Below are 25,675 nucleotides of genomic sequence, written 5' to 3'. Positions count from 1 at the left end.
GCCGATTGCACCCTCGACAACCACATTTCCACCCCGCCCCGGTGCGATCTGAGGACCGCAAGATGCCTTGCTTCAAGGGCCTTGCGGTCAGCATCCACACACCGGATGGCCCCATAGCCGAGCACTCGATCCAGAAACAATCGCGCGTCTCCCGAATCTCGTCCTATATCCCCGTTCCTCCCGCCAGCATCCCCAACAACTCGGCCACGGGCAAACCGGAGCAGTCCACATTTGCCATTTCCATCACCTTGCTCACACCCGGCCTGAATGTGCCTTACTCGACACCAAAGCCCACACCCGAGGACCCCTACCCTCGCCCGAGAGTTGTTGGCGGACTACCAGGATATGCGGGCGAGCGTGGCAAATACTCTGCGACCGTGCCTCCCTACATTCCGCGCACCACAAACCCGAACGAGACGATTGCCGCTTATATTTATTTCGATGGCCGTCCAAAGGAGGAAGTTGCGACTCTGCTACGCCGCGGCGAAGAGACGTGGGTGAACTCGCGATGGGTCAGCGTGCCCGAATCGGAAGGTGGTGGCCTGGCAGAGCGTGAGTTCTTGTTCAGGGAGGTGGGACTAGAGAGATGGCTGAACGGGCTTGATCTCGAGGGCAGCAACAAGGACAAGGCGGCGCGGATTGAGCGGAGGCAGCGGAAACTGGAGAAGAAGCGGACCAAGGTCAAGGAAGAGGTCAACAGTGACGGCGAGATGGAAGAGATAGGCTACAAGCGGGTGGACAGGAACGGCGTGCTGCGGTATGGTGGAGATGGCAGCTCCCCAGTGGAGGATCTTCCAATCGAGGACGGCCTCTTCTCGTCCGAGTCGGACTCGGACGACGAGCCACCGCAATCAGAAGCTGCTGGCCAGATCAAGGTCGCACTCTTCCGTGTTCTTGCCAGTGGCGAGATCAAACGCGGAGAATACTCTCCTCAATTCGACGCGCACGATGACGACGAAGGTATGGACGGACAGAGCGGAGGCGGCGATGGCGGCGACGGTGATGCCGACCATACTACGAGTTTCGCCAAGCCCAAGACACTGGATCCGAAATCAATCAGCACGCAGACCGTCACAGGACTGGACCCTCCAGAATCACCATATGCAGTCTTCACATTCTTCTATCGTGGCAAGAAGCAGTTACAGAAGATGGGCATAGTACCAGAAACAACGCCTCAGAAGGCTACAGAACAGAACAGCAGACGCAAGTCATCCGGACCAGACTTCTCCAAGCTTGGTCCGCTCAAGACAGCCGGTACCGTAGGCTACTCTGGATATCGGGATGCTACTACCGCCAAGCGGCGACACGATCGGAACAAGGACGTGGACGCCATGGACAGCGATGCGGACGACGAGGATGACGAGAGGCGAATCGACGGGCTTGAGGATGGCGATGTCAAGCAAGAAAATGGCGGCTTGCTGTCTYCTGAGGACGCTAAGCGTCAAGGCGAGATCTCGGAGGGCGTACAGAAGATCAAGGTGAGCATAGCCTGCAGCTAACCCGGAGTGTTGGAATCACTGACATATTGCAACAGCTCAAACGCCAGCACTCTGCTGAGCCAGTTAGCGAGTCTAGCTCCAGCCACAAGACACCACACATCAAAGTCGAGGATTCGCCAGGTGGTGGCACATCGCCATCAGGGAACTCGACCAATGCGAATGCTGGAACGCCTCCAGATGGCCTATCGCCGCTCATCACCGACGCAACTGCCGATGGCATTTCAAGTCCGTACAAGCGTGCGAGATCTAGCATGCCGGGATTGGCCAGCAGTGCATTTGGCGGCTTTGGTACTAGTGTGAACGAGAGCCAAACGTCAGCTGCGTCTGGTGACCGAGCAGCCTCGACACCTGAGATCAAGCTGAACGCAACGCCTCAGCTGCCACAGGTCAACGACGAGGAAGAGTTGTGATCGCCCTACCCTCCTCAAACACCTTCTTGACACATGTTCGCTAATGCGCTTGATGGCCGAAGGTCTCCGCGCAGGCATGAACTATCAAACTCCACGAACATTGGCACCGCATGCAGACTGAAGCACACAAGTCAGGGACGGATATGGAAAAAGAGACAGAGCGATGTTTTGCTACCGCGTGCCCCACCTACTACCCCAAAGCGTCGCATATGGTCTACAAGTGGGAGCGGAGGTACAGCAGGCTCAACGAAGGCTCGCAAATCTGAGCGCTTTCGTCACGGTTTGTTGTTGCAGAGCAGTTCTGGCATGAGAGGCGAAAGTTCTTCCTCGGTTGCCTCGGTACGAACGCAGCTGGACGGTATCAACACCCTCGCGCACAGACCCAATGACTTGCTTAGAAGCGAGTCTCCAGCGCAAGAACATGGCTTTGAACTGCCAATGCGACCAAGTTTACAGGCCGAAAACGAATGATGCTGCCCGTCCGCACAAAGTGCAATTTCTCGTCTTTTGAATTCCCTGCGACCGTTTTAAATATGAGCTGGCCTTGAGCGTTGTTGGCGTACAGYAAAAGGACTTGGGAAAAGCTTTCTTGAGAAGTCGGACTTGATGGACCTCAGTCGGGACACATCCGCGTGCTTTGTCTCTGCGTCTAGAATCATGCGGTTCCTAATCCATGAAAAGGTGGCACTACTATGGTTACAGACTATTGAGAATGTGTGCATTATACCCATCACAGAAGTAGTTGCGAGTCGAAAATAGTGTACAACTCTGTATTCCTCTAGACCCAACGAACTTTTGAGTTGTGTGTTGCCTCCGTTGCCGTGCGGACTAACAAGATACCCAGTGATGCGAAGAAGAATACATTCACCTGGAATGGCGCTAAGAAAATCTTGTCACACCTGTCAGACCTGAATCGGAAATCGCCCGAACCGAATGGTGCATTACACAATCGAGATTCTACGTTTGTGAAGCTATCAGACGTCACCGCCGTGTATCTGTGCGTGGCATCTTGTCGCTTGTCTCGAATGATCACAACCTAAAAGAGACACCGAACAGACGACGAGTGCAATGTTTCGCCACTATGTATCGCTATCGAGCACAAGGGCCAAGAGATCACAACTCCCTCAGTAGCAGTCTCAGACCATTCTTCGGCTTGACCGTTGCCAGCCCCACCGGCTCGATGACTTCTCCCGGATCAGCCATCTTCAGCTCAAACTTGTGAACCAAAGCGGCCACCAAGCACTTGAGTTCTGCGCGAGAAAATGCCTGTCCAATACAACTGCGCGGTCCATGCAAGAAAGTCATCAGATTCAGCGGACTTTTCGACGTCTCTTGCTCGAGCCATCGCTCTGGTCTGAATTCCTCGGCATCGGGGCCCCAGATCTTCTGACTACGGTTGATGGCCCAAGGGCTGATGACAATATGTGTGCCTGCGGCAACGTGCTGGCCGAGGATTTGAGTGTCGCGGATGGCTACTCTGGCTGTTGTAGGAACGGATGGGACTAGTCTTAGCTGTTCGTTCGTCACGGCGTTTAGGTAAGGCAACTGATCGAGAGAAGCAGCGGTAATGTCAGTGTTGACGGCAAAGTACTCGCGAAGCTCTGCGCGGAGCTTGTTCTGGACCGAAGGATTGATGCTGAGAAGCCAAGCAGTAAAGCTCAAAGCGCCTGAGGTTGTTTCGTGACTTGTATTGAGTTAGTGACATTCGACTAGCTGGAAATTGTAGCACTGACCCAGCAGCAAGAAATGTGAGTAGCTGATCAACGAGACCATCGTCTGTGAACTGGCCCGAACGAATGAGGACAGAAAGGATGTCAACATGCTTAGCGGATTCGGACTCCATGTCTCGTCGTTTGATCTCGATGAGATTGCGACAAAGGGGACGCAGGTGGTACCTTCCGTCGGAAGCCTGGCGGAATCGGGTGAAGAATGGGACCCAGCGTCCGATGTGAATAGGGATAAGCACACTCAAGGCACCATAGACTAAGATATTGCCAGGCACCTTGCCCAGAATCTTATCATACTGCTGTACGAACTCATCATCCTGATTGTATAGAGARGCAAAGTCTCGACCGACACAGGCTTGACCGATGATGTCTAGCGTGGCGCGAGAGGTCCATTTGGTGAGATCCACGACACCTGTGCGTCCCCCAGCCTGGTTCAAGCCAGATGGTACATCGAGTTGATTAGCAATGACATCGACAAACTCCTTTGACTTTGACCAAAACAACGGAACGAGGTCTTTAATCTGCTTTCCCGTGAATGCAGGCGCTACGCTTTTCCTTTGTAGTTTATGCTCGTGCCCTTCAACTACGACAAGGCCCTGTCCCGTGGTTCGTGAGAGCAAGATTCGACCTGGTGAGGGCTTTTGGTAGTCGTAGGCATGTGTAATGAGCACCTCATGTAGAGCCTCGGGGGTAGTCAGTAGCAGGCGTGGGAAGCAGTGCAGTATTCCGCGATAGAATATCAAGCCCGCATTGTCGACGTTGTCAACCCACCGGCGCAGTGTACTGCCTATTGGTTTGGCGAATTCTTCTAGCAGATGGCCTGTCAGAAGTCTCTCTCCGGGCGGCTGGGGAAGGTGGCGCAGAGGGCTTGTAAAGTATGGAACAGTGACATTCCTCAGGATCACAGCGCAGATAATGACAGAGAGCAGGATGAGCGTTTTGGAGGAGCTTGCCAGGTACTGTGGATCCAGATAGGTTCGTAAGAGGAGTGCAGCAGGCGGACCGGCCGCCAGTAGGCCCACAACAATCTTCCCCTGCAAGGTCGACATGGTCTGACCTCGGTGAAGGCTGGGCGAGGACCGGAAACAATCGGACAGCAGCAGGAAGCAAGTAGCTGAGAGGCTATGAGCACAGCTTCTAGACGGGCGCGTGCTATACCATCAAATGAATGCTCTCGACTTGACGTGTCGATACCGCGTTTGACTTGGTGGATTGCATGGAGGATCGGCCAGACGAACTCCAAACCTCGGACATTACGTCAGACACATTCTCGTCGCCAAAGCTGACGGCAGCAGTTCACTTTGTGTACATACAAGCATCGTGCATGTAGCGTCCACTCCACCATATATACTCTCCATCCCCCGCTTTCCCTCCGGATTACTCTCTGTCTGCTCAATAACCACACTCCCACAATGGCAGGTACACGATCAGTCCCGATGCTGAGCCTGGAAGCTGCAGTTGTAGCTTCAGAAGCGGCACAACAGAAGGCGAAGGAGATGGGAATCGGTAAGACTATGTATTGATGTTCGCCGTGATCAGATCTGAGATCATTGTACCTAGACTTCAACATTGCCCTGGTCGATGGCACGCTTCACCTGCTGCACTTCACCCGCATGCCCAACGCCAAGTTGACCTCAATCGACATCTCCATCAATAAGGCTTTCACCGCAGCTGGCCATCGCGCCCCAACGTCAATATACACGAACAGCAAGAACTTCTTGCCGGGGGGACCAGGTTACAGCATCCACAATTCGAATGCTGGCCGCTTTTCGTTGATTGGGGGAGGGATTCCAATAACGGTGGATGGGCAGGTAGTGGGCGCTATCGGAGTCAGTACGGGAACTCCAGCGCAGGATATCGAGGTCGCTACGGCTGGTGTTGATGCTGTGAATGCTTGGATCAAGAGGAAGCAGGGCCCGAAGCTGTGAGGGAGATCATGGCGACAATTTATTATATTGAATGCCATGAAACACTAGGTGTGCTGTTCCTTTCATGCTTTCTCGTCATGCCTTCCCGGACCTTCTAGCTTTGCTGCGGGTCGAAGCGGCAGGCGAAGTGTTCTCGCGGGACCCCTCGCTATCGTTCTCACTCTCCGTCTCTCCGATTTCATCCGCATGAGTCGGGGAAGACGTGCCAGGGTCGGCAGAAGTGTTCAATCGTGTTGTACCATCTCCGCCTGTGGCAATGTGCTGGAGTATCTTGTTCTCCTCGCTCTCTTGGCCATTCATGGTACCGCAGCTACTGCACCTCCACTTTCCGATATCCTCCAGCGTTCTTGCACCAGGTGGTGCCTGTCCGTTTACCAGCCGACATTTCGCGCATATCAGCACGATACGATTCTCGGATTTGGTCTCATCATCTCCCAGTACCACGTCGAGGATGCGATCATACCACTTGGGAGCTTCAGTCGCGTATTGTGCCGCCTGTCTGACAGGCGGAGGGCCGCGTGGTGGGGCTTGAGAGGCTGTGAATGCATTGGGCGCGAATTCCTCTCCGGGTACATTCTGTATCCTGGGCGTGACTGGAGCCGCTGGCGGTGGAAGGCCAGAAGGTGGTGGCCCAGGGACTGGAACTCCACGCGCTGGTTGTTGTGCTGGCAAAGACTGCCTGCTGGGAATGTTGGCTGTAGGCGGTGGTGCAAATCCAGTTCGGGATGCATTATTGCTCATGTCCGACCTTCTCTTCCCCTTGGGCTGCGGCGATGGCTGTTGCTTGCTAGGCGGTGATCCTCCATACTTTTCCAGCAACTGTTGCGTACTATTGTACTTGGTGGCCTGCTTCAGCCGCTCAATGGCCGCCTCGCGCTGTTTCGACAAATCGTTCAGATGAGTCTGGGTATTCGCTATGCGATAGTTGTAGTATGCGTCCAACACCGTTCGCAAGCTGTAAATCAGAATAGGACCACCTCCCATGGCACTGTACTCAACAGCGCCCCATTTCTCCCAGCCCGTGACCAGCGTGAGGATTGCGGCAATGAGGATGTACGCGAATGTTGAGTAAAGCGTCCATAGCACCTTATAGCGACGTTGTCTCTGGCGAAAGCGATCGTTTTGAGCGCTGACCTTGTTGATCTTGGTGGACAGCTGGCTGAGGATCTTCTCGAAAGAAGCGGCGCTGTTGTCATCGCCCTTGAAGGGCCAAAAAGACACCATGGTGCCCGGAATCAGCGATGAAGGTTCATCGTATGTGTGAGGTGTGGCAAGGGTGTCGTCCGAGAATACATGTGTAATAAGAACAGTTCTCTTCCCAATGAAGTTGAAGCTGCGTGTGCCTTCCAAGTTCGCCGTCGTCACTCACCGACGTCAGAGCTTCCAAGCATCAAATGTGCATAGAGTATTTACGCGTCCAAACATGCATTTCATCTCCACACCATCTGGCAACAACGTGATAATGGACGACAGACGACGATGTTACTGCTCAACCGAAGGGATACTTCTCGACACGTCTCAATGAGGTAGTCAGGGCGCGACAGTAATGCCCGGAGCGCGTGGCAGTCTTGATTGAACTCTGCACGCGACCACAGATATCTTCCTAGAATCCACCGCAATGGACGCCAGAGTTGGACTACAGACCAGGATCGCTGCCTGCATTCAGGATAAGACACTTCAAGCGGGTAGGAGGCCTTGGTGTCGGCCTTGAATCTGAATTTGCCGTCTCCATCCACGATGAGAATCATCCTACATCCTTCGATACGGCAAGAGGCGTAACCTGGTTCCGGGCGCCACGAGACTGCAACCAGCTGCCAGAAGAGTGGCCGCCGATGCAAAAGATCATCAGTCGCCGTACTTCAAAGTCGAACCTCAGATTGCTTGCCGACTCACAGCGGTGTCTGCGGGCGCTTACAGAGGCCGGCGCTTAGAATTTCGCACGATCCTCTGGATGCACGAAATGCCCATCACAACAATCCATGCGGCACAGCACTCTATTCGCTCGTCGAAGAGTGCTTGGCGTGCAGGTCGCCCTCACCACACCTCCTTCACGGTGTGAACACGGCGCCAAGTCGTCTTGTTTGCTCGTTCTAGACGCCATTGAAAACATGCAGACCAAGGACGCTGGACGTCTAGTAGGTGGCGGTATGCCGTCGAAGATATATTGTTATAGGTATCTCTGCAACATTCTATTATACCCATTCGATCCTTCATTCCGTTCAGCATCCTGTCTTTCCTTCTACTTTATTCGTTTACAGTTCACTCGACAGGTCTGGCACCATGTCTCCCGCATCGCTTCATCTCTTTCCAGCTTCGACAACGACTGGTCCATCAAGACTCCCAAGCCTACGAAAGACACAGAAAAATGCCACCAACAAAGTCGCACCACCCTCGAGGGAGCTGAAGCTCAATGGTGTTGCATTTCAAGTTGTATCCGCGCCCAGGGTCGCGCCATCAGTAGAGCCCATCCAACATTCGCTTTTTTGTGCCCCCGAACCCGCTCTACCATCTCCCGCGACAGTTGATCTCACCGGTGTTTCTGCGCAAGCAAACAAGGGACCAGTGCGTAGGCATAGCCGAACTCGCAGGCGATCCAGCCAGATAGCGAGCAGCCCCGAAACCAACAACAGTAACGCCGCACCTGGTGAAACGGACGAGCTCACAGCATTACCTATCAACACGCAATTCGGTTCCTCATCACCTCCCAGAAGGATTCTTTCATCGCATCTCAGAAGACCAAACCCAATCCAAACGGCTGCCCCAATCGCCAGTCCCAATAATGGACTCGCCACACCAACCGACGAAAATGACAGCCTATCACCATTGCCGACCAAGACACGCTTCACACCGCCATCACCATCGTTACCAGCCTACAGTCCTCCCATGAGATCGATGTTTCCCACGTACGATCCGCAGCGCCCTCTAGACGGACAGCGGTACTATCCTACCTCACGTGCACAGTCACCGGCAGTATTCACGGGCGATCATTCCGCTCATATCGCTAGCCCGGTTGAGAAAGCGCCTCTGAAACGCTATGACTCTGGAGTCGGTCTGATCAACGGCTACGAGCACATTCCTGCTGCTGCCCATGCCGATCTTGAGGCCGTGTGGAAAGCTTCCGAGGAGGAATATCCCTGCGATGGTCGCAAAGTCCAATTCGGTCTTTACCAGCCCGAGGGTCATGGCACTGCTCTTTCCATTGGCACCTCCCATGCAGACATTGTATACTCCCTCGAGAAAGACATCACCATCGATGCTCCCGTTGACGTCCCCCAACCAAGAGAGTTCGCAGTGAAAAAGCATTCTCCGACCTCTCCATGCTCTTCTCCCGTGGCCCAGCTCATCCTGCCTGCAAAGTCTGCCACAGCTGAGCGTCACAACACAAGCACCGCCATTTTCCCGCGAAAAGCCGCCATTGCAGCGATTGAGTCCATCTCAAACTCGCCACAAGCTGTTGCAATCGCCACGTTCGATCCTACCGCAGATTCTCCAGAGGCCGCTCGAATGGCTCAAAATGCTGTCGCCATGGCATATCGAAATTACAGCTGCGATTTGATCAACAAGACTCGCAGGCAAGACAGTCTCGGCGGTGTCGTCGCGCAGTACGACTTGCGTCATCCAGTACTGGGAACGTGTGCAGTTACCGTGACCAAATCGCAATCAGCGACGTCGTCCACGGGACCTAGAGCTAAAATTGCTTTCCACCATCCGTCTGCAACACCTGCCGCCATCGAGGCCGACACGTTGAATCTTGCCTTTCTTGATTTCGCCCACAATGCCTGTGTACTCGACATCCCGGGGCTGATTGCACTGGACAGTCACTATGTCATTGACACCGTTGTGTGTGCTCTCCTGGCAGTGGCGGTGATTGAGAATGATGCTTTGGTAGCTGGTGCAGTGGTATTCGAAGCTCCACCTCGAACTCCCTTACCGAGAGCTAAGAAACAAGCTATTCATACAACAGAAGCTTCGTCCTCGGACATCTCGAAGAAATGGTTCAAGCGGTCTGACTCGAAAAAGGAGACACAAATGGTAGTCGTCGAGGACGAGAAGGAAGAGCAGGTCAAACTGCCTATAATTGCAAGAGGCGCAATCAAAGTCGTTGGTCTCACATTTAGAGTCGGGTTTTGGGGCGTGAAGGTCACAGCAAAGGCTGTCGTGGGTGCCGGAAAGGTATTACTCAAGTAAAGCACCAGGCCAAGGATGCCGGCGTTCGTTTGCATACTGCTATGATACCATGGGATAGAAGTTTCGGGGTTTGTCGATTTACATGCACATACACTCATGCTGTTCAAGAGTAACTCTCATTTCCTACATAATCGATACCAACACTCAATATACTTGGAYTCACGTGGATCACGTGGATCACGATCATATGATAGCTGTCGCTTGCGGGTCAAATGTCAACCTATTCACAACTTCGGGGAGAGACCTGTGTTTATCTAGTTGAGATGTTACATTCGACTACACGGTGTTTGAGTCAGCTTTCTGCTTGCTCTTTGGCTTCCACAAGGCAATGACGATTCGCTCATCCTTCGCGATCATCCTCCGCAGATCTTTCGTCCATCCGCTGGAATATACACTTGCCGTGCAGGGGAGACTCAAAGTGCTTTGACTATTGAAATATCTAGAAAGGAAACCGGCTGTCGGTTCGTACCAGTCCAACAACGAAACAGCGGTTCCGAGGTTGTGCTGTGCCTTCAAGCAACATCTTCGTGTATATGAGTACAAGACTCTATTGGCAGTCCGAATGGTAGAGGGAGAACGACCGGCTGCAAGAGATTTGTCAATATCCCAAGACCTTTGCGGCATCCAAGTATGAGTGCTTGGTCATGGTGCATACTTCGGGACTACTAACACTCCCAAGCTGGTCACATTTACTTATTCTCTCGCTGCTGCTTACCACAATTGGACGCTAGGTTTGGCGCCCGCTGGGTATGAGAACATGCATTGCCTTATGTTCCTTTCTTGCCTTTACGACTTTTTCGTTCTTCCATGTGGAGCATACTCCTACATTTGTGCTAGTATTCTTCTGCTAGCCCCTTTTCTTGCCCGACTGAACAGGCAGGCGGGTYAATTATAGCACTCTTGGAACATATCAAAAATGCTTACACAACCGTGACGTCCCTCGCCGGTGTGGCTCACTCTGCCCAAGGGGTCGYTGAGGCTTTGAAGTATGTTGAAGGAGTAGGCAGCCTTTACCTGGCAGCTCCCTTTGGCGAGCAAATCTCAAAGGACGTCAAAATGCTCCAGCCGCCACAAAGAGCGCCACGATCATTGCATACGGCGGTGGCGATGTAAGTGAAGGCTCTGGGAATGCTTTCATCTCTCGAGGCGTGACTTTTGCTGGCTTCAACGCCTCGACYGAAGCGACTTCATGTCCCATCATCCTGGTTTGTGTTGATGTGGTTCAAGCCTTGCCAACTTGTATCATTAAAGTCCTGCTAGTAGTGGTAATCGCCCGGCTCGACAATGTTCATCTCCCGTGCTAGAGGCTGATGTTCGAGAAATCTTTCCAACAGACCCACGAATGTTGGCGAGCGTCCTGATCCTGTGTTGAAGCCGATGAAAGCTTGCCCGAAGATGTTCAGGGTGGTTGATCTTCGCCCACCCGGCTGTATAGCTGAGGTGTCATTAAAGAATATTGCTGCTTCCCACTACCATTCCGAGATTTCCAGAGCCATGGTGTGACAAGTCTTGTACTGTCAGCACAGTGAGAAGAAAACAGCAACCTTGATGGGTCCCAAGTGAAAGTATTAGAGCTTCCCAACGCCCCTGCCCGGGCTTCAGCATCCCTCTCTCCTTCTCGGCGTTACTTGCACGCGCTTCGTATGCGGTGAAGACGTGTCTACCGATCCTCCGGCCCAGATCATCAGATCCTCCAAGAAAGCTCTCCACTCCGCGATTCTTATCCAAGGCAGCTTACCTGCAGCTCGCCGGACACGCAGTCCCGATTCGCGCGAAACTTGCTCAGTCAACACGCGGGAAAAGCGTCTGTCATCATCATCGCCCTTGGATGTTCGCGTGTACGACTGTCTTAGTCGCCACCAACATGCCTGGTACGCAATCACATGCCGGCCGAGTCCGCCGCCCGGATTTGACACATGTTGTTTACCCGCGCGTTTTGTGCGGAAACCGCAAAAAGAGCTCATGAGGTGTCGCGCTGTGATTGGTCGGCCTAGAGGGTCCTTTGTTGTCTTGGCGAAGCACAAGTCACTCACCCGATAGTGTGGGTGGGGGCGTGAGCCGATAAGATATGTATATATACCCCTCTCTCCTCAGCGGAATAATAGGCGGTCATCACCAGCATCAACATCGCATTCAAGACACTCAGCAACTTTCCAACCAAAACCAAACCAAAACCCCAAACACAACTCTTTCAAAATGGGCGGCTGCGGAAACTCCACCTGCTCTTGCAGCTCTTGCTCTTGCGCCGCCGGTGCTTGCAAATGCAGCGTGAGTATTACACTTTCCTGAGTGGTGGCGGAGGCGAATAACGCTGACATGTGCGAGTCCTGTTGAAGTCTTAAGGGACTGTCCCTCTCGATTACATATGGCTTGACGAAGCCATGCGCCCCTTTTCCCGCATCTCATGTACGACAACCCGACAACGGCATGGATAACGGCTGCATGGAGGACAAACGGAATGTTTGATGTGTGAACTAGGGAGGCATTGGGATAATGTGCATGAATTCAAATCCTTTCTTGCTCAATTTTCAATTCCATCAATCATTATGTTCAGCTGAGAGCAATCACCAAATGTTTCTGCGTCGAGTGGCTCTTTCTTCCTGTGTTTCTCCCTCGGCAGCCTTCTTCTCGTCCATCTTCTTGTTCTCCCATCTGAGCAGGCAGCTCAGACATAAAGCCACCGTAGCTACCATCAAGCACATGGAAGCAGAGATCCACATCCCCTTGCGATACAAAGGCTTCTCACTGGAAGGGAAGACGTTTGTGCCCAACACGGGTCCGCATTGACCAATCGTGTATACGACCGCGTAAGCTCCACCTCTTTTGCTCTCGGTAGCATTGATGTTGGCCGTCCAGGCCAAAAGCAACGCTACCGAAGCGAAGATCATAACAGAGAGAAACGTCGACGCATATCTCGGTGCCGAAGTCTCCGTCGTTGCGTTGATGATGAAACCCACAGCAGCAATGGTTGATGTGAGAACCACAAAAGGCCCTCGCAACTTGACCCGATCTGATGTCCAGCAGAGGCTGAGTATCACCAGGAAACAGAGCACGTATGGCGGGGCGGAGAGACCTTGTGATGTTACTCGATTGAAGGCACCTGGTCAAGAGGTTAGCGGTCCTGTTCATTATCGATCCAGACACGACTTACCCATCTCGCTGATGATGGTTGGCAAGAAGAGCGGTAGAGATGCAAAGCTCACGTTGCATCCAAAGTACATCAATGCAATAGCCCAGGACTTAATATCCAGGAAGGCCTCCAAGATTTCTTTCCACTTGACGCCTCGCTCTTTGATGTCCACCTTTTGGTCCTTGGAAACCATGTACAATGCTACTTGCTTCTCCCGCTCGTTCAAGAAGGGCGATGCGCTGATACTGTCGGGTAAAAAGTACCATGTAATGCCCGCGAAGACAATCGTTGGAAGTCCCTCGATGAGAAATAATATCTGCCATGGCGCAATCGAGCCTCGGATTTGTGAGATGCCATAGGCAAGAACTCCTCCATAAGCATTAGCGATCGCAGCACCAGAGATGAAGACTCCATGTCTAAAGCCGACCTTCTCTCGTGGGTAGAAGTAGGACAGATACAATGGTACACCAGGRCCGAACATTGCCTCCGCAACGCCCAAGAAAGCTCTACAAGTCATCAGGCCAGCCCAGTTGAAAGCACCGGCTTGTACTGTCGCGATGAATCCCCAGAACAAAACAGTAAAGGAGCACCAGTTATGAGGTTTGAATTGTTTCCATCCAAGCATGGTCCATTGCGACAAAATGTACGTGATGTAAAAAATTGTTCCTAGCAAGGTGTATCGATTTCCAGACAGATCAATAGTGTCTTCCATTCCTGCGAGCCGAGCATTTCCAAGATTAGAGCGGTCGAGTACGGCGAGCGAGTAGAGCACGAAGACCAGAGGCAATAATCGCCAATCCATCTTTCGAATGACYTTCTGTTCTTCTTCAAGGGTGGGAAGCACGAATGTGCCATCTTCTTCTTGTTTCCTGAGCGTTCCTAGACTTTCTAGGTAGTCATCCGCTTGGGTGCCCAGAGGGACGCTCTTTTCCATGTCGGCCATTGAGAGCGACGCCCGTAATCAAGAGACGGACATGTGTAGCTCCTCAGCAAGGAAGTGAGTGTAGCGAGATAAATTGCAATGAACTTGAATGAAGACAAGAGAAAGTTAAACTTCCTGGTCAGAAACATCTCCGGAAGACAGCGGATAATTCGGTGCCCGGACTTATGGTCCTCCATTACGGAAAATAATCAAGACGATCTGTATCGTGGGGTATATGAGTACCGTAGCGTGGCAAACCCCATTAAACATCGCCTCAATTACTCCCTCGGAGCGGTGTGTGTAATAGACAAGTACGGCCATGCTTCGGTGACATGGGCGAGTCATGTATAGTGGCAGCCTGAGAGAGGGAAAGTCGTTCTTTGGAAAGCCATGATGTGACAGATACTCCGTGACCGTAATCGATTGATGGCATCCTTGCTCGCGCTCAGGCCAAGTCTCACCCGCATTGCTTGAGAGTTTCTGGCACCGAACTAACGATTGCTTGGCCGTCCCCGATCTGCTTCACTATTTCACGTCACCTCCATGCATTGACACACATTGAATCGGAAGCAGATGACGCCTCTGCATGTCGCTCTCTGCTCTCGACCGGACTGGCTGGGAGCCTAGCAACGTTGCGGTCCTCTAGACCATGAATTCCTCTCCGATGCGTCGGGATGCCGCCATACGCATGCCTGGGACCTTTCGACGAGTCTGATGACTTTCATTAATACCACTATCTATTCCGAAATACCAGCGCAACGAGGGAGACATACTCTGCTGTGGTTTGGATAATGTGATAACATCAAGCCCAGCACAGTAGTCGTCCCAGGAATCCAAAAGGATCGCGTTGGCTCAATCCTGCCATCAGGTAGCTTTACACTTGATGACTCCGCCAGATGATAGCAGTGCCCAACAGCAGTAGCTCCAGGCTTTTACTATTGCATGCTCATGCATGCCAATTCTTCCCTATTTCTCCATCGTGTGTCGCGTAGAGTCGCTTCAATCAATCAATCTCCTTAAGAATCGATTCGCAATGCAACGCCTCGCTTTCTTCAAAATGGCCGACCAAATGCAAAGAACAATCAACAACACTTAGCAATGACACCTAGCATACCGCATCTACTTCAAGCAGAAGCGTCTTCGCCGCCTCTTGCACCGCGCGTAGTCCGCTTGGAGGTGGGAGAACTCATCATATCTCCATCGCGCTTCCGGCCGCAACTCTTAGTACGCGGCCAGTGATCGAAGAGACTGCTGGACCTCTTAGCCGTGGTGGAAGGTTTCGGTTCTTGTTCCTCCGCGATATCGGTGAGCGACACGGCGTTGGATCCTTGCTTGCGTGCAGCACCACGACGAGCCGGGGTTGGCGGAGGGCGCATGAGACCATCGTTGTGATTATCGAGCTCGTCGTCTCCATCTTCCCCCGCAATCTCCACAAGCGCAAAACGCTTTGTCTTCTTGCTGTTCGGAGTCCTTGTGGAACCGGGATCTGCTGATTTGTACGTGAGTGCGCTCCCGGCTGGCATAWCATCCGCGACCTCCTTCATGCGAGTAACGCGTCCGGTGGTAGGCGGAGTTTCCAACATGGACGGTTGGGCGCGCCCTTTGCCCTTGGCCGGCGTGGCGGGTACAGCAGACGGCGCCTCCTCGCCTTCGCCTTCCATAGAAGGAGCAGCGTCCGACATCTCGACATCCTCGTCGGCATGAATTTCAACATCGGTCTCGGCCTCGACGTTGTCGTCATCAATGTCTGTCTCAGCCTCCTCGGCGGACACCGGGAACAGCAAGCGCGGCTGGAGAGAGCTACGAGTCATGGGTCGATCTGCCGCAATACCAGCGGCTCGCCGAAGTGTGCGCTGACTGAGGCTCTTGCTGATGTGGGGAGAGCTCGCTGGGACATCGTCGTATCGGTGGAAGACTTTTCTACCGCGGCTGTCGTGTGTTAGCTTGATACCGAAGTAGGAGGCGAGACAAAATACATACAACATCTGAATGGTACCCTCGCCATTGTCGGCAGCGCGCTGCATTTCACGCGCGTCGCTAAGTTGCTGAGCAGTCGGCGGGCGCCTGGCCGGGGATGAGTCTGGGCAGGAGGTGGTTGGTATCCGTGGCTGAGGACGAGTGCGCGCACGAGAACGGGTTGACGGTCGATAGAATACGTTCTCCTCGGAGTCATCGAGCTCCGGGACGCGGGCGTGCGTGTCGGTGTAGATATTCATATTATTCTGGGCGCCTGTCCGGCTGTCCATGCCGCGCATGCTATCGGTATCGAGCGTGAAATTATTCAGTCGCTGAGCGTCGTGCTTGCGTTGCTTAAGCGTCTGCTTCTTAGTTGGGAAGCAGTCATTTGGGTCGGCCGGCTGGAAGCGCAAAATGCGTGCGGTATCCTTCATGCCGTTTGAGCGAATGGCACTGGGGGAGGGTTTGTTGTCAAAGGGCGAGTCGACTCGAGGTTCGATGCGGAAGGATGTGTAGTTGTCGTTGTTTGGAGATGCCCGGTGGCCGAATTCCGTGTCCGCGTTGGTACTGTGGGTTTTGGTTTTGGTAGATTGTTTGCGTGGGGTCATGCCGAACTTTGAATTGCTCCCGTTCTCATCCGGGGAAGCAGGCGGGGAGATGAGGTCGCTTAATTGCCAGAATGATGACTTTCTTGCAGTTGGCGTGCGAAGGGGAGGCACACCATTGGAAGGTCCTCCAGCGCTCTTCATGCTCGTCGTGTTCGATGTGCTGTATGGATTTTTGACGAGGGTAGCGCGAGTCGAGCGGCGAGGCGAACCATATGGCTGCCACTCGTCATGGTAGGAGCCATGCTGTGGGCTCGGCGGTGTTCGCAGTCGACGACTTTTGCGCGGCGCGACGGGCGGGGTGGAGGGCGCAGTCATGGTCGTCATGGCGGCGATCTTATCAGAGGTGTCTGTCAGTGTACGTGCTTTCAACGGCGCACAGCAGCAGGAGCTGTCGGTACTATATCTTTGAATGGGTACAGCAGCGTCCAGCACTCCAAGACACATCCCTCGTCTTATCAAACAGCGGGCAAGGGCAGGCGGTGTGGCCTCGTGGTGATGTAAGGGAGGTCTTGACAATAGCGACTCACCACCGCGATGCCTCCTACGAGCAACTCAACGCGACTTGTTTGGTATCCCAATGCGCTGTGTCCTCTGCGCAAACTTCCCTGAACTTTGTTGTGTTTGCGTCGCGCGTTTCGCCTCTTTCGCGCCGTGTCGTATCGTTATGCGCCGGCGGAGCTGACTGCTTCTGTGGTGCCGTAGGCGCCGTGTTTCGAGTCCTCGGTCTCTGTTCGTATGCTACCGGATCGTTATCGGGCGATGCGACGTACGCGATTGGGGATTTGAGAGATGTGACAATGGGTAAGAGTATCTTTCTCCTCCGTCCCGTCAGCGCGGCAGGGAGCGAGGTTACGGAGGTTTCGATTGTGGCTGGGACAGGGTTCACGGTCGATCATTTGACACGTGCTCGCTAGAACATGAGCTCCATGAATCGCCGAAGAATTTAGTTTGACCCAGGAGCCGACAGATGACAGGAGAGACAACATTGACATGGCGGAACCAAACATCGAAGACTTGCGCATTTCTGACGACGAAGAGGAGGAGAACTCCCTCTTCGCCAGTCCCAGCGCCGCTGCGCACGCGAAACAAGCTCCACCACATTCACATTCACGATCTCAATCGCAGTCGCAAAAAGCTCCTCCGGCCCGTACACAGTCAAAACAGGATGTCGAAGATGCACGCAATGCTCAACTACGCGCCGAACTGGACAAAATTCGCGAAGTAAACAACATCATAGAAGGCACTACAGCCAGTCTACGAAAAGCGAAAGAAAACATGGGCACTGTCCATACCACAGTCAACAACGCATCTACACTTCTCGCGACTTGGACGCGTATACTGAGTCAGACGGAGCACAATCAACGTCTGATCCTCAACCCAAATTGGCAGGGCGCGTCGCAAGACCTGGAAGACTTGGAGAATGCCGATTTGCGACGACAGCAGGAGGCGGAGCGGAGAGCGATGGAGGAGCAGAGGCGAAGAGAGGAAGCCCTGAGAAAGGCGGAGGAGGAAGAGAGGAAGAAGGCGGCTGCTGTGGCTACAGGAAGAGGTGGGTTGGGAAGGAGAGGAAGTGTGCGAGGGACATCCTCCTCGAGGGGCTACACTGGCGTTGGAGGACAAACGGGACGTGGTAGGGGCACCGCAGGTTCGAGAGGGACTGCCGGTCGAGCCTCAAGTACAGTGAGAGGAAGAGGGAGGGGATTGAGTTGATGCACGTGAACGATGGATGAAATTTGTGCAGAATTACAGCAGGGCTTCCCACGACTGCACCGGGATTGCAACATATGATACCCAAAGGCGTTCGAATCGATGGACGAACATTGGAACCCATTGAGCCCGACTTAATGACCCAGAGAGGAAAGGACATCACGCGAAAAAGACCAGATGTTAAGAAGTTTTCTGACTTCGTTCATTTCGTCACAAGAACTGCGCTATCGCACACAGCTGGTATCCGTGGTCCTTTCATCATAACATTCCCATCGCCGTAATGGAGAGAGTTCTGCTCAGTTCTTCGCAGTCTTCTTCTCTGCCTCGTCATCAAGGGRACCCTTTGGGTTGCTGCTCAAGTTCTTGAGTGTGTCCTTGCTCTCATCGCCCGTCTTCTGGCCGGAACCAGCTCCCTGGTTGGGGTTGCCTGCTTGAGTACCAGCCTGGGCATCGGACTGCTTCTCGGGCTCTGGAGACTGACGGCCTTGGTTTGGTGCAGACATGGTGGCGTGTGGGGCTGTTTGTGGTTGCTGATGGAACTTTGAGATTGTTAGATTGTCATCGTTGCCAGCGTATGTGAACAACGTACAGATTAGGTATTGTTGGGTGAGGTAGATTGCAATTGAGAGCTTGTTGAGTTTGAGAGCTTGATTGTTGAGGGGATGTTTATTATGTGGTGAACCTGGAAGGCTTTCAGGACTGTTTCGTCAATGTTTAGTGGGGCAAGCGAATGATGTCAAAGTGATGTGTCGTCACTCCTGCCTCATATTTCCACTTCTTTTCATCTGACAGGGCTTCTCCCAACCTGACGCTGATTATCCGCTGGTTATGACTCTACGAAGATTCTCCGTGTCAAGGATGAGCAGCAAATCTCAGCTTCCGTCTCTTTGCACAACCACATCATCTCGACGTCGCGGAGTGGACTCCGCTGCCTGGAGGATCACAGCTGAACAAGGATCTTGGCCGTTCCAGCCGAGACCAGTATGCAGAGGACGCCAGTCTGTGGCTACAAGACTCATGAGGTGCTGTAAAACCTCGACGTGAGAGAGCACCTTGCACATACCCGAAACTCAGCGTCGCTCAATCTTGTGATTTCACAAAGTATATACGGTATTTATGCCCGTTGGGCTCTTGGCTTGTTGCCTACTATTCAACCCTTCTTCTCTGTGACCCTCAAAGCTCCTTGTGGCCATTAGTACCATTGGTTCCGTTAGCGGCTGCAGCTTTCACCTCAGACAAGACTCCTGTGAGAGCCTTCATACTCGGTGAGAAGAAGTACTCTCCTCCCTTGGGAACTACAAAGCGATTGATACCTGGCAACTTCAACGGACGGCTTGCGTCTTGCGGGAAGAGGCCAAGCATGTCAACTTCGGCCTTGTCATTAACTTGACCCATAACGGCATCAACACCTCCGCCCTGGAAGCGGAACGCCTCGTTATTGGCCCATCTCTGCTGGATGAAAGTGAAGCCTTGGTTAAGATTGCTTTGGTAGCAAGCGAACAGCAATCCTCTTTCGGCTCCTGCGTCCTCGCTGATCTCTGGGCCGTATGGGATTCCGGCTCGGAGAATACGGTGCTGGTGGACAGCGGCGCGTCCTCCTGGCTGATCTCCTCTTGGGTTTGTCTTGCGAATGTGAGCCCCGATAGGGCACACTAGTCTAGAGGCAGGGAGGACACCGCCAAGGCCGATTTTCTCAATGTTGATTCCTAAATGCAAGAAGTACACCAATTAGCGACGATTCAATACAACGACAGCCGAGCGCTGAAGCTCTTTCGAGACGCGGACTGCTGAACAGAGCTGGCGATATGAGGAATCTCCACGGAAGTCAAAGTCTTCAAAGCCTCTTCGTACTGACGTTAGAACTATGCTCTCAGCACAGCCTCCCTGTCTGAAGACAGTGGAGACCTCCCGACAACCCTCATATTGACAGCTCTGCAGTGCTCAACTTGACTCACCATCGGTATCGAACTCGAACAAATTGTTCTGCTTCGCATCCTTTCCGATCTTGATATCATCAAAGTCAGGTTGAAGGTTGATGGGACATCCACTCTTCCATCGTCCAACCAACCTCGCACCGAGTTGGTCTTTGAAGACACCCAAGGAATTGGCGGATGTCTGTAGGAAGTTGTCGAAATCTTGTACGTTCTGCTTCAACTTGCGAAAAGCGAGGAAGCTTCCATCGACTGTCCATGCTGGGCGGGTTGCGGCGCTCACATCCCCTGGACGGCCGCAAAGAATCACGCCTTGCGCAATTTTGTCCTGCCCTGGAGGCACAGCTGATTCCTCTTCTGTGAGGTTGGGAAGGTCGGAAACTACAGGCTGGGAGACACCATCCATGTAACCGAAGCTAGAACGTTGGCGCTTAGCATTAATCCCTTACCTTGAGGACGGTGGATCTTACTGTTCATGCCCCTTCTGTTCGCCCGGGCGCACTTTACCGCTGTGCTTGAAAGCCAACTTCATTGAGTCGCCAAACAATTTCGTGATACGATCGAGCTTCTCGTTCACGAGAGCAGTGGTGTTGCCAGCAACAAGAAGGACCCCATCGATGTTGTTGTTCAACCACTCGTCATCCCATTTGGGCGTGGCCGACCCGTCCTTCTTCGGATCGTTCAAAGTACCAACTGCGCTGCTCTTCATTCCAGCCTCGAAGTCGGCATCTCCAGTCTTGAGATCCGTGCCAGTGGCTTGAGCAATCTTCTGTAGGCCCTTTGCCGAAAACGAGATGTTGGCTCCTACAGTAGGAAGCTTCGTTGTGGGCCCAGCAGCCCCGGCATTGGCCTTGAAGTCTTTGATCTGCTTGCGAGTATCAAGGGTGTTTTGCGTATGAGAGATCTCTTCCGTGGCGACGGTACGGAGGAGTTTGCAAAACTTTGTTCCATTGGTAATGGTGAAGAATGCGAAAGTCTCCGTCTCTTTCGGCAAACCCCTGAGGAGGATGTCACCTTGCACGTTGGCAAGGTCAGGGAGAAGAGTAGCAGCCATGATGATTGTGGGTGATCTCAATGCTTTGGGGTCTAAAAGAGATGATACGATTGAGGAATGAGTCGAGTTCACTCTTAATGCCATCACGGCTACCTTTATACTGCAAAGTTCTTTCCCAAGATCCCAGGTAAACTGCAGGGGCTGACTCCGTGTATTACAGCCTTCTTGATACTGCGCCTTCGGCTCCAGGCTGAAAGGTAAGCACATTCTATACGAAGCTAGCTCAGGCGTATAAACCACACGGAAGAGCATCTTGTGTCACTTCGGCGTGCGGTATACGTGGAGTGATATGACTAGTCAGCCGCGGCTGAGATGTCAGCACGCCAGGGACCGAGACACAATAACCCGGAATCGCTCTCATATTTCCAGACGGCCAAGTTGAAGAGCTCGTGAGCCACCTGCATGTATGTAAGACGGGGCACAAATCCAGGAACTGTTATTCGCTGCTGCGTAGTGATGGACAACCCTGCTTGGCTGACGGAGCTGTGGCATGATCCGTTGCTGTTCGATTCCGCCTACGATCATCTTCCTAAGGGCCATCCTCATCTTCATATGGAGGCTCGCAGTATGCATGCATTGTGGTAAGCCGACAACACGCGGTGAAGTCTCCGTGGGCCATGGCACAGCATCGTCCGAAGAAGTTGTAGTCAGTCTTCGGGTCTCTCTATTCGGCTTCTAAAATGAGAGACGGAATCCTTTGATGATTTCTGTATGGGGTGTCTGGTAGCTAGAATCTTCTGACTCTATACCGCATACAATCTGATTGGTTGCACTTGATGTCTGGGACACTGTTCATGGAGACGCTCGGTGAAGTTGAGGTCTGCAATGCACTAGCCAGCGCGCTAAGTCCATTTTGGGCCGATAGCGTGCTGAAATCACCGTAAATACCCAATACAAGCTAGCGCTCAGCCGTGGACTTTGCTCCCATGCTGTGTCCCTGCCTTCTTCTTGACTGCAGTCCATTCACTTCTGGTCGAGAATCCATCTCATTCCGACGCAGCTACGCCTATCATACGATAGTCGTGGGTCAATTTTAGTCAAGTCAGACTCAGGGAAGATCGAAAATATGGCTCCTGTATGCACAATTTTCGTCGTATTATGCTTTGTTTGCTGCAGCTGACATGTATTCTTCTTCAGCGGAGTCAACCCCTGCCGCAGGCGGCAACAGAAAGTGCACGAGAGGCAAGGAGAGCGTTCTTCTGTACGTCGTAACGTTGGACCATTTCCGCAGACCTTCTGTTGCGTCTACTAACACGACAAATATCAGGCGAATTATGCCAAAAAGGCTACGCAAGATCCACAGATTTCGAAGCACATGAAGGGAGCTACGATCATCAACACCGAAAAGTACAAATATTGCACGAACAGCAAGAAGACACGCGCTAAACTGGCAACCAGCGATTAAAAGACATGAAGTCCCTGACCAAAGACCCAAACGCCGCGGCTCGCCAGCGCGCGGCAGAGGAGAAGGCGAATGAGAATGCTGCCCTGAAGTCCGTGTCTATGCCACTCTCTGGACTGGGGTCGAATGGTGCAGCGGGCGGGAAGAAGAAGCCTGTGTTCAAAAGTACTTTGCAGCCTCAGAATGCCGCACTTGCGCCCAAGGTTATTGGACAGGTTGATCTCCTTGGCTCTCGCGCCGAGGACTGGAATGGTGCAATCGCGAACGGATGGGCTCGTGACGCCTACGATCCTGAGAAAGTGACGGAGTATGGCGATGTGGAGAGTGCAGATCTGTTGAAGGAGTTTGGAGAACCTGAGGAGGTGAATATTGGTCACCGCTGATTTTGCATTAACTGTTTGACTGCGGAGTTGATATCTGTGGGATTAGCGAGGTGTTGGAAGGTGTTTGAGACTGCTCCGTTGATGCCGCGTCTACTTGCTCGAACGTAGGATCTGGAGCTGAGGCTGGTGACCACATCAAGTAAAATGAGCCGGCTCCTTCTTTGGGAACTGGAATCCGAATTAGCCACCAAGTGTCCTTACCAAGATCTTGCGAGTACGATCCGGGTTGCCTCTTGTGTTGAACGTATCCCGGCTGGTAAGTTTGAACTTGGCTTCTTTGCACCGCACACTTCGGAGGCTTTTCAATTTCACCTCTTTCCAATCCTTTATTCCAGAGCGCTGTATGCTGCAAGAGAATTTTCCTTCTGGAGAGCGACCCGTCACTACTCAAGCCTTTCGTCTGCAAATTGGATCTGCGCAAGCATCGACTACCGCACCAGAGGCAATAACACGCCATAATTGCTGGCTGACTGCCTTGCTACAGCTGGCCGGACTTTGGGAGCCGTCACTTTCCGTTATTCAAAGGCAGTAGCGACAACAACTACACCACCCTCAAGCCCAGGTCATGTCTTCTCCACCCGAACCGTCGGGCACGGTCAGTATCCACTTGAAGCCCATCTAGAAATGTTCTAGCAAAGCTAATTTTGTCCAACGTCAGGCTGGCACCTTCAGACTCTTCGACCTCCCTCGTGAAATTCTACTACACATCATCGATCTCGCTGTCGTTCAGAGCGAGCCAATCGTCATCAGAATAATCTATTACCCCGACAACAGGTCACTAACATCCTCTCAAAGGGCATACAGGGCCTTGATGACGGGTGAGAACCAGCCAGCAATATCCAAGACGTGCCGCGCTTTGCGGAAAGATGCTATCAAGGCTTTCTACAGACTTAATGAGTTTCAGGCCGACCACTGCACGCACTCTGATCATGAGTATTGGCCCGTCTTTCGAGACTGGCTGGACAGGATTGGTGCCAATCGAAGATACTTGAGAAACTTGCGTACACGCGACTGGATGTCGTACAATTACGGGCCAGTGGGTGGCTCCGATGGATGTTTGGAGCGTTGTCGGTCCAAGCTCGGAGCGAAAGGAGCTGTCATCACAAAGGTGGAAGGGGAGGATTACACATGGATGGTCTGCTTCCCCGAGGTCACGGATTAGGAGCGTCACGACAAGGATGCAGGGCGTCAATGGCATCTTCCTAAGCTTCTACGTGGCGGAAACCACCAGGAACATCGTGTGGTGCCCGGAGCTATTCGAACGAGATCTTTTTGACAAGGTCTTCGACGACCCTCTGCATTCCTTGACAGTTGACTCTACCGATAGAGAGGGCTCTAGTCGCTTTAGAATTGCCGCAGCATCTAAGCCAAAGCTTGGATTTCTCAATACGATTTCTAGAATATCATGCCCTCCAGCCCTCGCGATGGTGCACCAAGCGCCCCTTGACCCACACAGCATGCGTATTCCGATCATCACCCGTATACAACCACTTTGCAACCTTGTCCTCCCAGCTCTCGTTTCCAAAAATCTCCACCAAACCATCACTCTCACTCCCCAAACCTTCCGTATCACCCACTTGCCCAAACCGCACTAACTGCGCATCCCAATCCATACCGACTTCAAATCCGCCAATCGATCCCTCCAACCCAACGACTTTTGCTCCCCCACGAGTTGCAAGATAAAGTGCTTCCGCAACGGACAACTTCGCCTCGATTTGTCCCGGTGCCATTGCGACATGTCGAGATACATACACTGCTTCGCGGGCTTGATTGAGGATGGAAGGTGTGCAGCCACCACTGACATCGGTTCCCAAACCAATCGAAAGACCATCATTCAGAAGATCCCTGATCTTCGCTGTTCCGGATGTGAGAGCCGTGTTGGATCCCGGACAATGACTGATCTTCGCGTCCGTTTCTTTAATCAAAGATCTTTCCTCGGGCGTTAAGTGGATCGCGTGAGCGAGAATTGTCTTTGATGTGAGAAGGCCTGTTGAATGATAGACATCTGCATATGATTTGTAGGTGGGGAACATGGCCTTGACCAGTTCACACTCGGCAAGGTTTTCGGAAATGTGGGTTTGGACTGGGATGCCTGTTTCTGCGTGGAGTGCCCCTAGAGATAGCATACTCTCCACACTGCAAGAAGGTGCGAAGCGAGGGGTTATGATGGGAGTTATGAGGGCGTAGTCCGGGTTGATGGATTGGATGTGTGTGATGCAGTCTTTCGTATGTTGCAGAGATGCTGCTGCGCTTTCGTCGCGGTAGAAGTCTGGACTGAGAGCCGAGTCCATACATACTCTGCCCACGAAAGCTCGCTGGCCTTGGGAATGGCAGATGGTGGAGAGGAGATTTGTGGCTGGTACATGGATCGTTGCGTAATAGCATGCTGTTGTTGTTCCGTGGGAAATGGTTCTTGCTACAACGCGATTGTAGATTTTGGAGGCGATTTTGAGGTCTGTGAAACTTGATTCAAGGGGGAAGGTGTACGTATTGAGCCAATCTAAAAGAGTGGATTTTCCAAAGACGCCGGCGTTGGGGTATTGAGAAGCATGAATGTGTGTGTCGACAAAGCCCGGGAAGAAGAATCCTTCGCCTTCTTGACGAATGACTTTGGCTGATTCCCAGTCTTCGGGGATAGTCTCGTTTGAAGCATCACGGAGAATGAAGGCAATCTTTCCGCTTTCGTCAACGCCGATCACTCCATTGGCGCAGTGGTCCAAGGTGGTTAGTGACGTTGAGTGAATGAAGGAGCCGATGTACAAAGTTTTCTGGGGAGACTCGGTCATGATGGAGGGTAAAATGGCGAGGCCAGTGTTGAAATGAACAGATG

At 52.7% G+C, this 25,675-nt stretch overlaps 14 protein-coding genes; 7 read left to right on the top strand and 7 right to left on the bottom strand.

The window, feature by feature from the left end:
• Positions 1 to 62: 62 nt before the first annotated feature.
• RCC_01823 (uncharacterized protein) lies at positions 63 to 1,909 on the top strand (the record flags this gene model as incomplete). XM_023767108.1 has 2 exons in its annotated part: positions 63 to 1,478; positions 1,535 to 1,909. The coding sequence occupies 2 exons, from the start codon at positions 63 to 65 to the stop codon at positions 1,907 to 1,909; spliced, it is 1,791 nt and encodes a 596-aa protein (XP_023622876.1).
• Positions 1,910 to 3,022: 1,113 nt separating this feature from the next.
• On the bottom strand, positions 3,023 to 4,685 carry RCC_01822 (related to cytochrome P450 monooxygenase; the record flags this gene model as incomplete). XM_023767107.1 has 2 exons in its annotated part: positions 3,023 to 3,593; positions 3,643 to 4,685. 2 exons carry the CDS (start codon positions 4,683 to 4,685, stop codon positions 3,023 to 3,025), a joined length of 1,614 nt encoding a protein of 537 aa, XP_023622875.1.
• Positions 4,686 to 5,048: 363 nt separating this feature from the next.
• Positions 5,049 to 5,564, top strand: RCC_01821 (uncharacterized protein; the record flags this gene model as incomplete). XM_023767106.1 has 2 exons in its annotated part: positions 5,049 to 5,142; positions 5,197 to 5,564. The coding sequence occupies 2 exons, from the start codon at positions 5,049 to 5,051 to the stop codon at positions 5,562 to 5,564; spliced, it is 462 nt and encodes a 153-aa protein (XP_023622874.1).
• A 75-nt stretch (positions 5,565 to 5,639) lies between these two features.
• RCC_01820 (uncharacterized protein) lies at positions 5,640 to 6,788 on the bottom strand (the record flags this gene model as incomplete). The annotated part of the gene is made up of 1 exon (XM_023767105.1): positions 5,640 to 6,788. The coding sequence occupies one exon, from the start codon at positions 6,786 to 6,788 to the stop codon at positions 5,640 to 5,642; it is 1,149 nt and encodes a 382-aa protein (XP_023622873.1).
• Positions 6,789 to 7,844: 1,056 nt separating this feature from the next.
• On the top strand, positions 7,845 to 9,752 carry RCC_01819 (uncharacterized protein; the record flags this gene model as incomplete). The annotated part of the gene is made up of 1 exon (XM_023767104.1): positions 7,845 to 9,752. The coding sequence occupies one exon, from the start codon at positions 7,845 to 7,847 to the stop codon at positions 9,750 to 9,752; it is 1,908 nt and encodes a 635-aa protein (XP_023622872.1).
• Positions 9,753 to 11,820: 2,068 nt separating this feature from the next.
• Positions 11,821 to 12,218, top strand: RCC_01818 (uncharacterized protein; the record flags this gene model as incomplete). XM_023767103.1 has 2 exons in its annotated part: positions 11,821 to 12,020; positions 12,089 to 12,218. 2 exons carry the CDS (start codon positions 11,821 to 11,823, stop codon positions 12,216 to 12,218), a joined length of 330 nt encoding a protein of 109 aa, XP_023622871.1.
• A 98-nt stretch (positions 12,219 to 12,316) lies between these two features.
• On the bottom strand, positions 12,317 to 13,825 carry RCC_01817 (related to nicotinamide mononucleotide permease; the record flags this gene model as incomplete). XM_023767102.1 has 2 exons in its annotated part: positions 12,317 to 12,852; positions 12,904 to 13,825. 2 exons carry the CDS (start codon positions 13,823 to 13,825, stop codon positions 12,317 to 12,319), a joined length of 1,458 nt encoding a protein of 485 aa, XP_023622870.1.
• A 1,103-nt stretch (positions 13,826 to 14,928) lies between these two features.
• Positions 14,929 to 16,692, bottom strand: RCC_01816 (uncharacterized protein; the record flags this gene model as incomplete). The annotated part of the gene is made up of 1 exon (XM_023767101.1): positions 14,929 to 16,692. The coding sequence occupies one exon, from the start codon at positions 16,690 to 16,692 to the stop codon at positions 14,929 to 14,931; it is 1,764 nt and encodes a 587-aa protein (XP_023622869.1).
• Positions 16,693 to 17,358: 666 nt separating this feature from the next.
• Positions 17,359 to 18,078, top strand: RCC_01815 (uncharacterized protein; the record flags this gene model as incomplete). Its single annotated transcript, XM_023767100.1, has 1 exon — positions 17,359 to 18,078. One exon carries the CDS (start codon positions 17,359 to 17,361, stop codon positions 18,076 to 18,078), a length of 720 nt encoding a protein of 239 aa, XP_023622868.1.
• Positions 18,079 to 18,371: 293 nt separating this feature from the next.
• RCC_01814 (uncharacterized protein) lies at positions 18,372 to 18,578 on the bottom strand (the record flags this gene model as incomplete). The annotated part of the gene is made up of 1 exon (XM_023767099.1): positions 18,372 to 18,578. The coding sequence occupies one exon, from the start codon at positions 18,576 to 18,578 to the stop codon at positions 18,372 to 18,374; it is 207 nt and encodes a 68-aa protein (XP_023622867.1).
• A 670-nt stretch (positions 18,579 to 19,248) lies between these two features.
• RCC_01813 (uncharacterized protein) lies at positions 19,249 to 21,060 on the bottom strand (the record flags this gene model as incomplete). XM_023767098.1 has 3 exons in its annotated part: positions 19,249 to 19,781; positions 20,031 to 20,422; positions 20,477 to 21,060. 3 exons carry the CDS (start codon positions 21,058 to 21,060, stop codon positions 19,249 to 19,251), a joined length of 1,509 nt encoding a protein of 502 aa, XP_023622866.1.
• A 1,066-nt stretch (positions 21,061 to 22,126) lies between these two features.
• On the top strand, positions 22,127 to 22,845 carry RCC_01812 (uncharacterized protein; the record flags this gene model as incomplete). XM_023767097.1 has 4 exons in its annotated part: positions 22,127 to 22,135; positions 22,198 to 22,261; positions 22,328 to 22,407; positions 22,459 to 22,845. The coding sequence occupies 4 exons, from the start codon at positions 22,127 to 22,129 to the stop codon at positions 22,843 to 22,845; spliced, it is 540 nt and encodes a 179-aa protein (XP_023622865.1).
• A 565-nt stretch (positions 22,846 to 23,410) lies between these two features.
• On the top strand, positions 23,411 to 24,007 carry RCC_01811 (uncharacterized protein; the record flags this gene model as incomplete). XM_023767096.1 has 2 exons in its annotated part: positions 23,411 to 23,440; positions 23,504 to 24,007. 2 exons carry the CDS (start codon positions 23,411 to 23,413, stop codon positions 24,005 to 24,007), a joined length of 534 nt encoding a protein of 177 aa, XP_023622864.1.
• Positions 24,008 to 24,248: 241 nt separating this feature from the next.
• Positions 24,249 to 25,631, bottom strand: RCC_01810 (related to guanine deaminase; the record flags this gene model as incomplete). Its single annotated transcript, XM_023767095.1, has 1 exon — positions 24,249 to 25,631. The coding sequence occupies one exon, from the start codon at positions 25,629 to 25,631 to the stop codon at positions 24,249 to 24,251; it is 1,383 nt and encodes a 460-aa protein (XP_023622863.1).
• Positions 25,632 to 25,675: the final 44 nt, after the last annotated feature.

The sequence above is a fragment of the Ramularia collo-cygni genome (assembly GCF_900074925.1).
Source record: "Ramularia collo-cygni strain URUG2 genome assembly, contig: RCC_scaffold02, whole genome shotgun sequence".
Taxonomy (NCBI): domain Eukaryota; kingdom Fungi; phylum Ascomycota; class Dothideomycetes; order Mycosphaerellales; family Mycosphaerellaceae; genus Ramularia; species Ramularia collo-cygni.
Note: the sequence above shows the minus strand (reverse complement) of the source record. Positions and strands in the feature narration are given on the sequence as shown.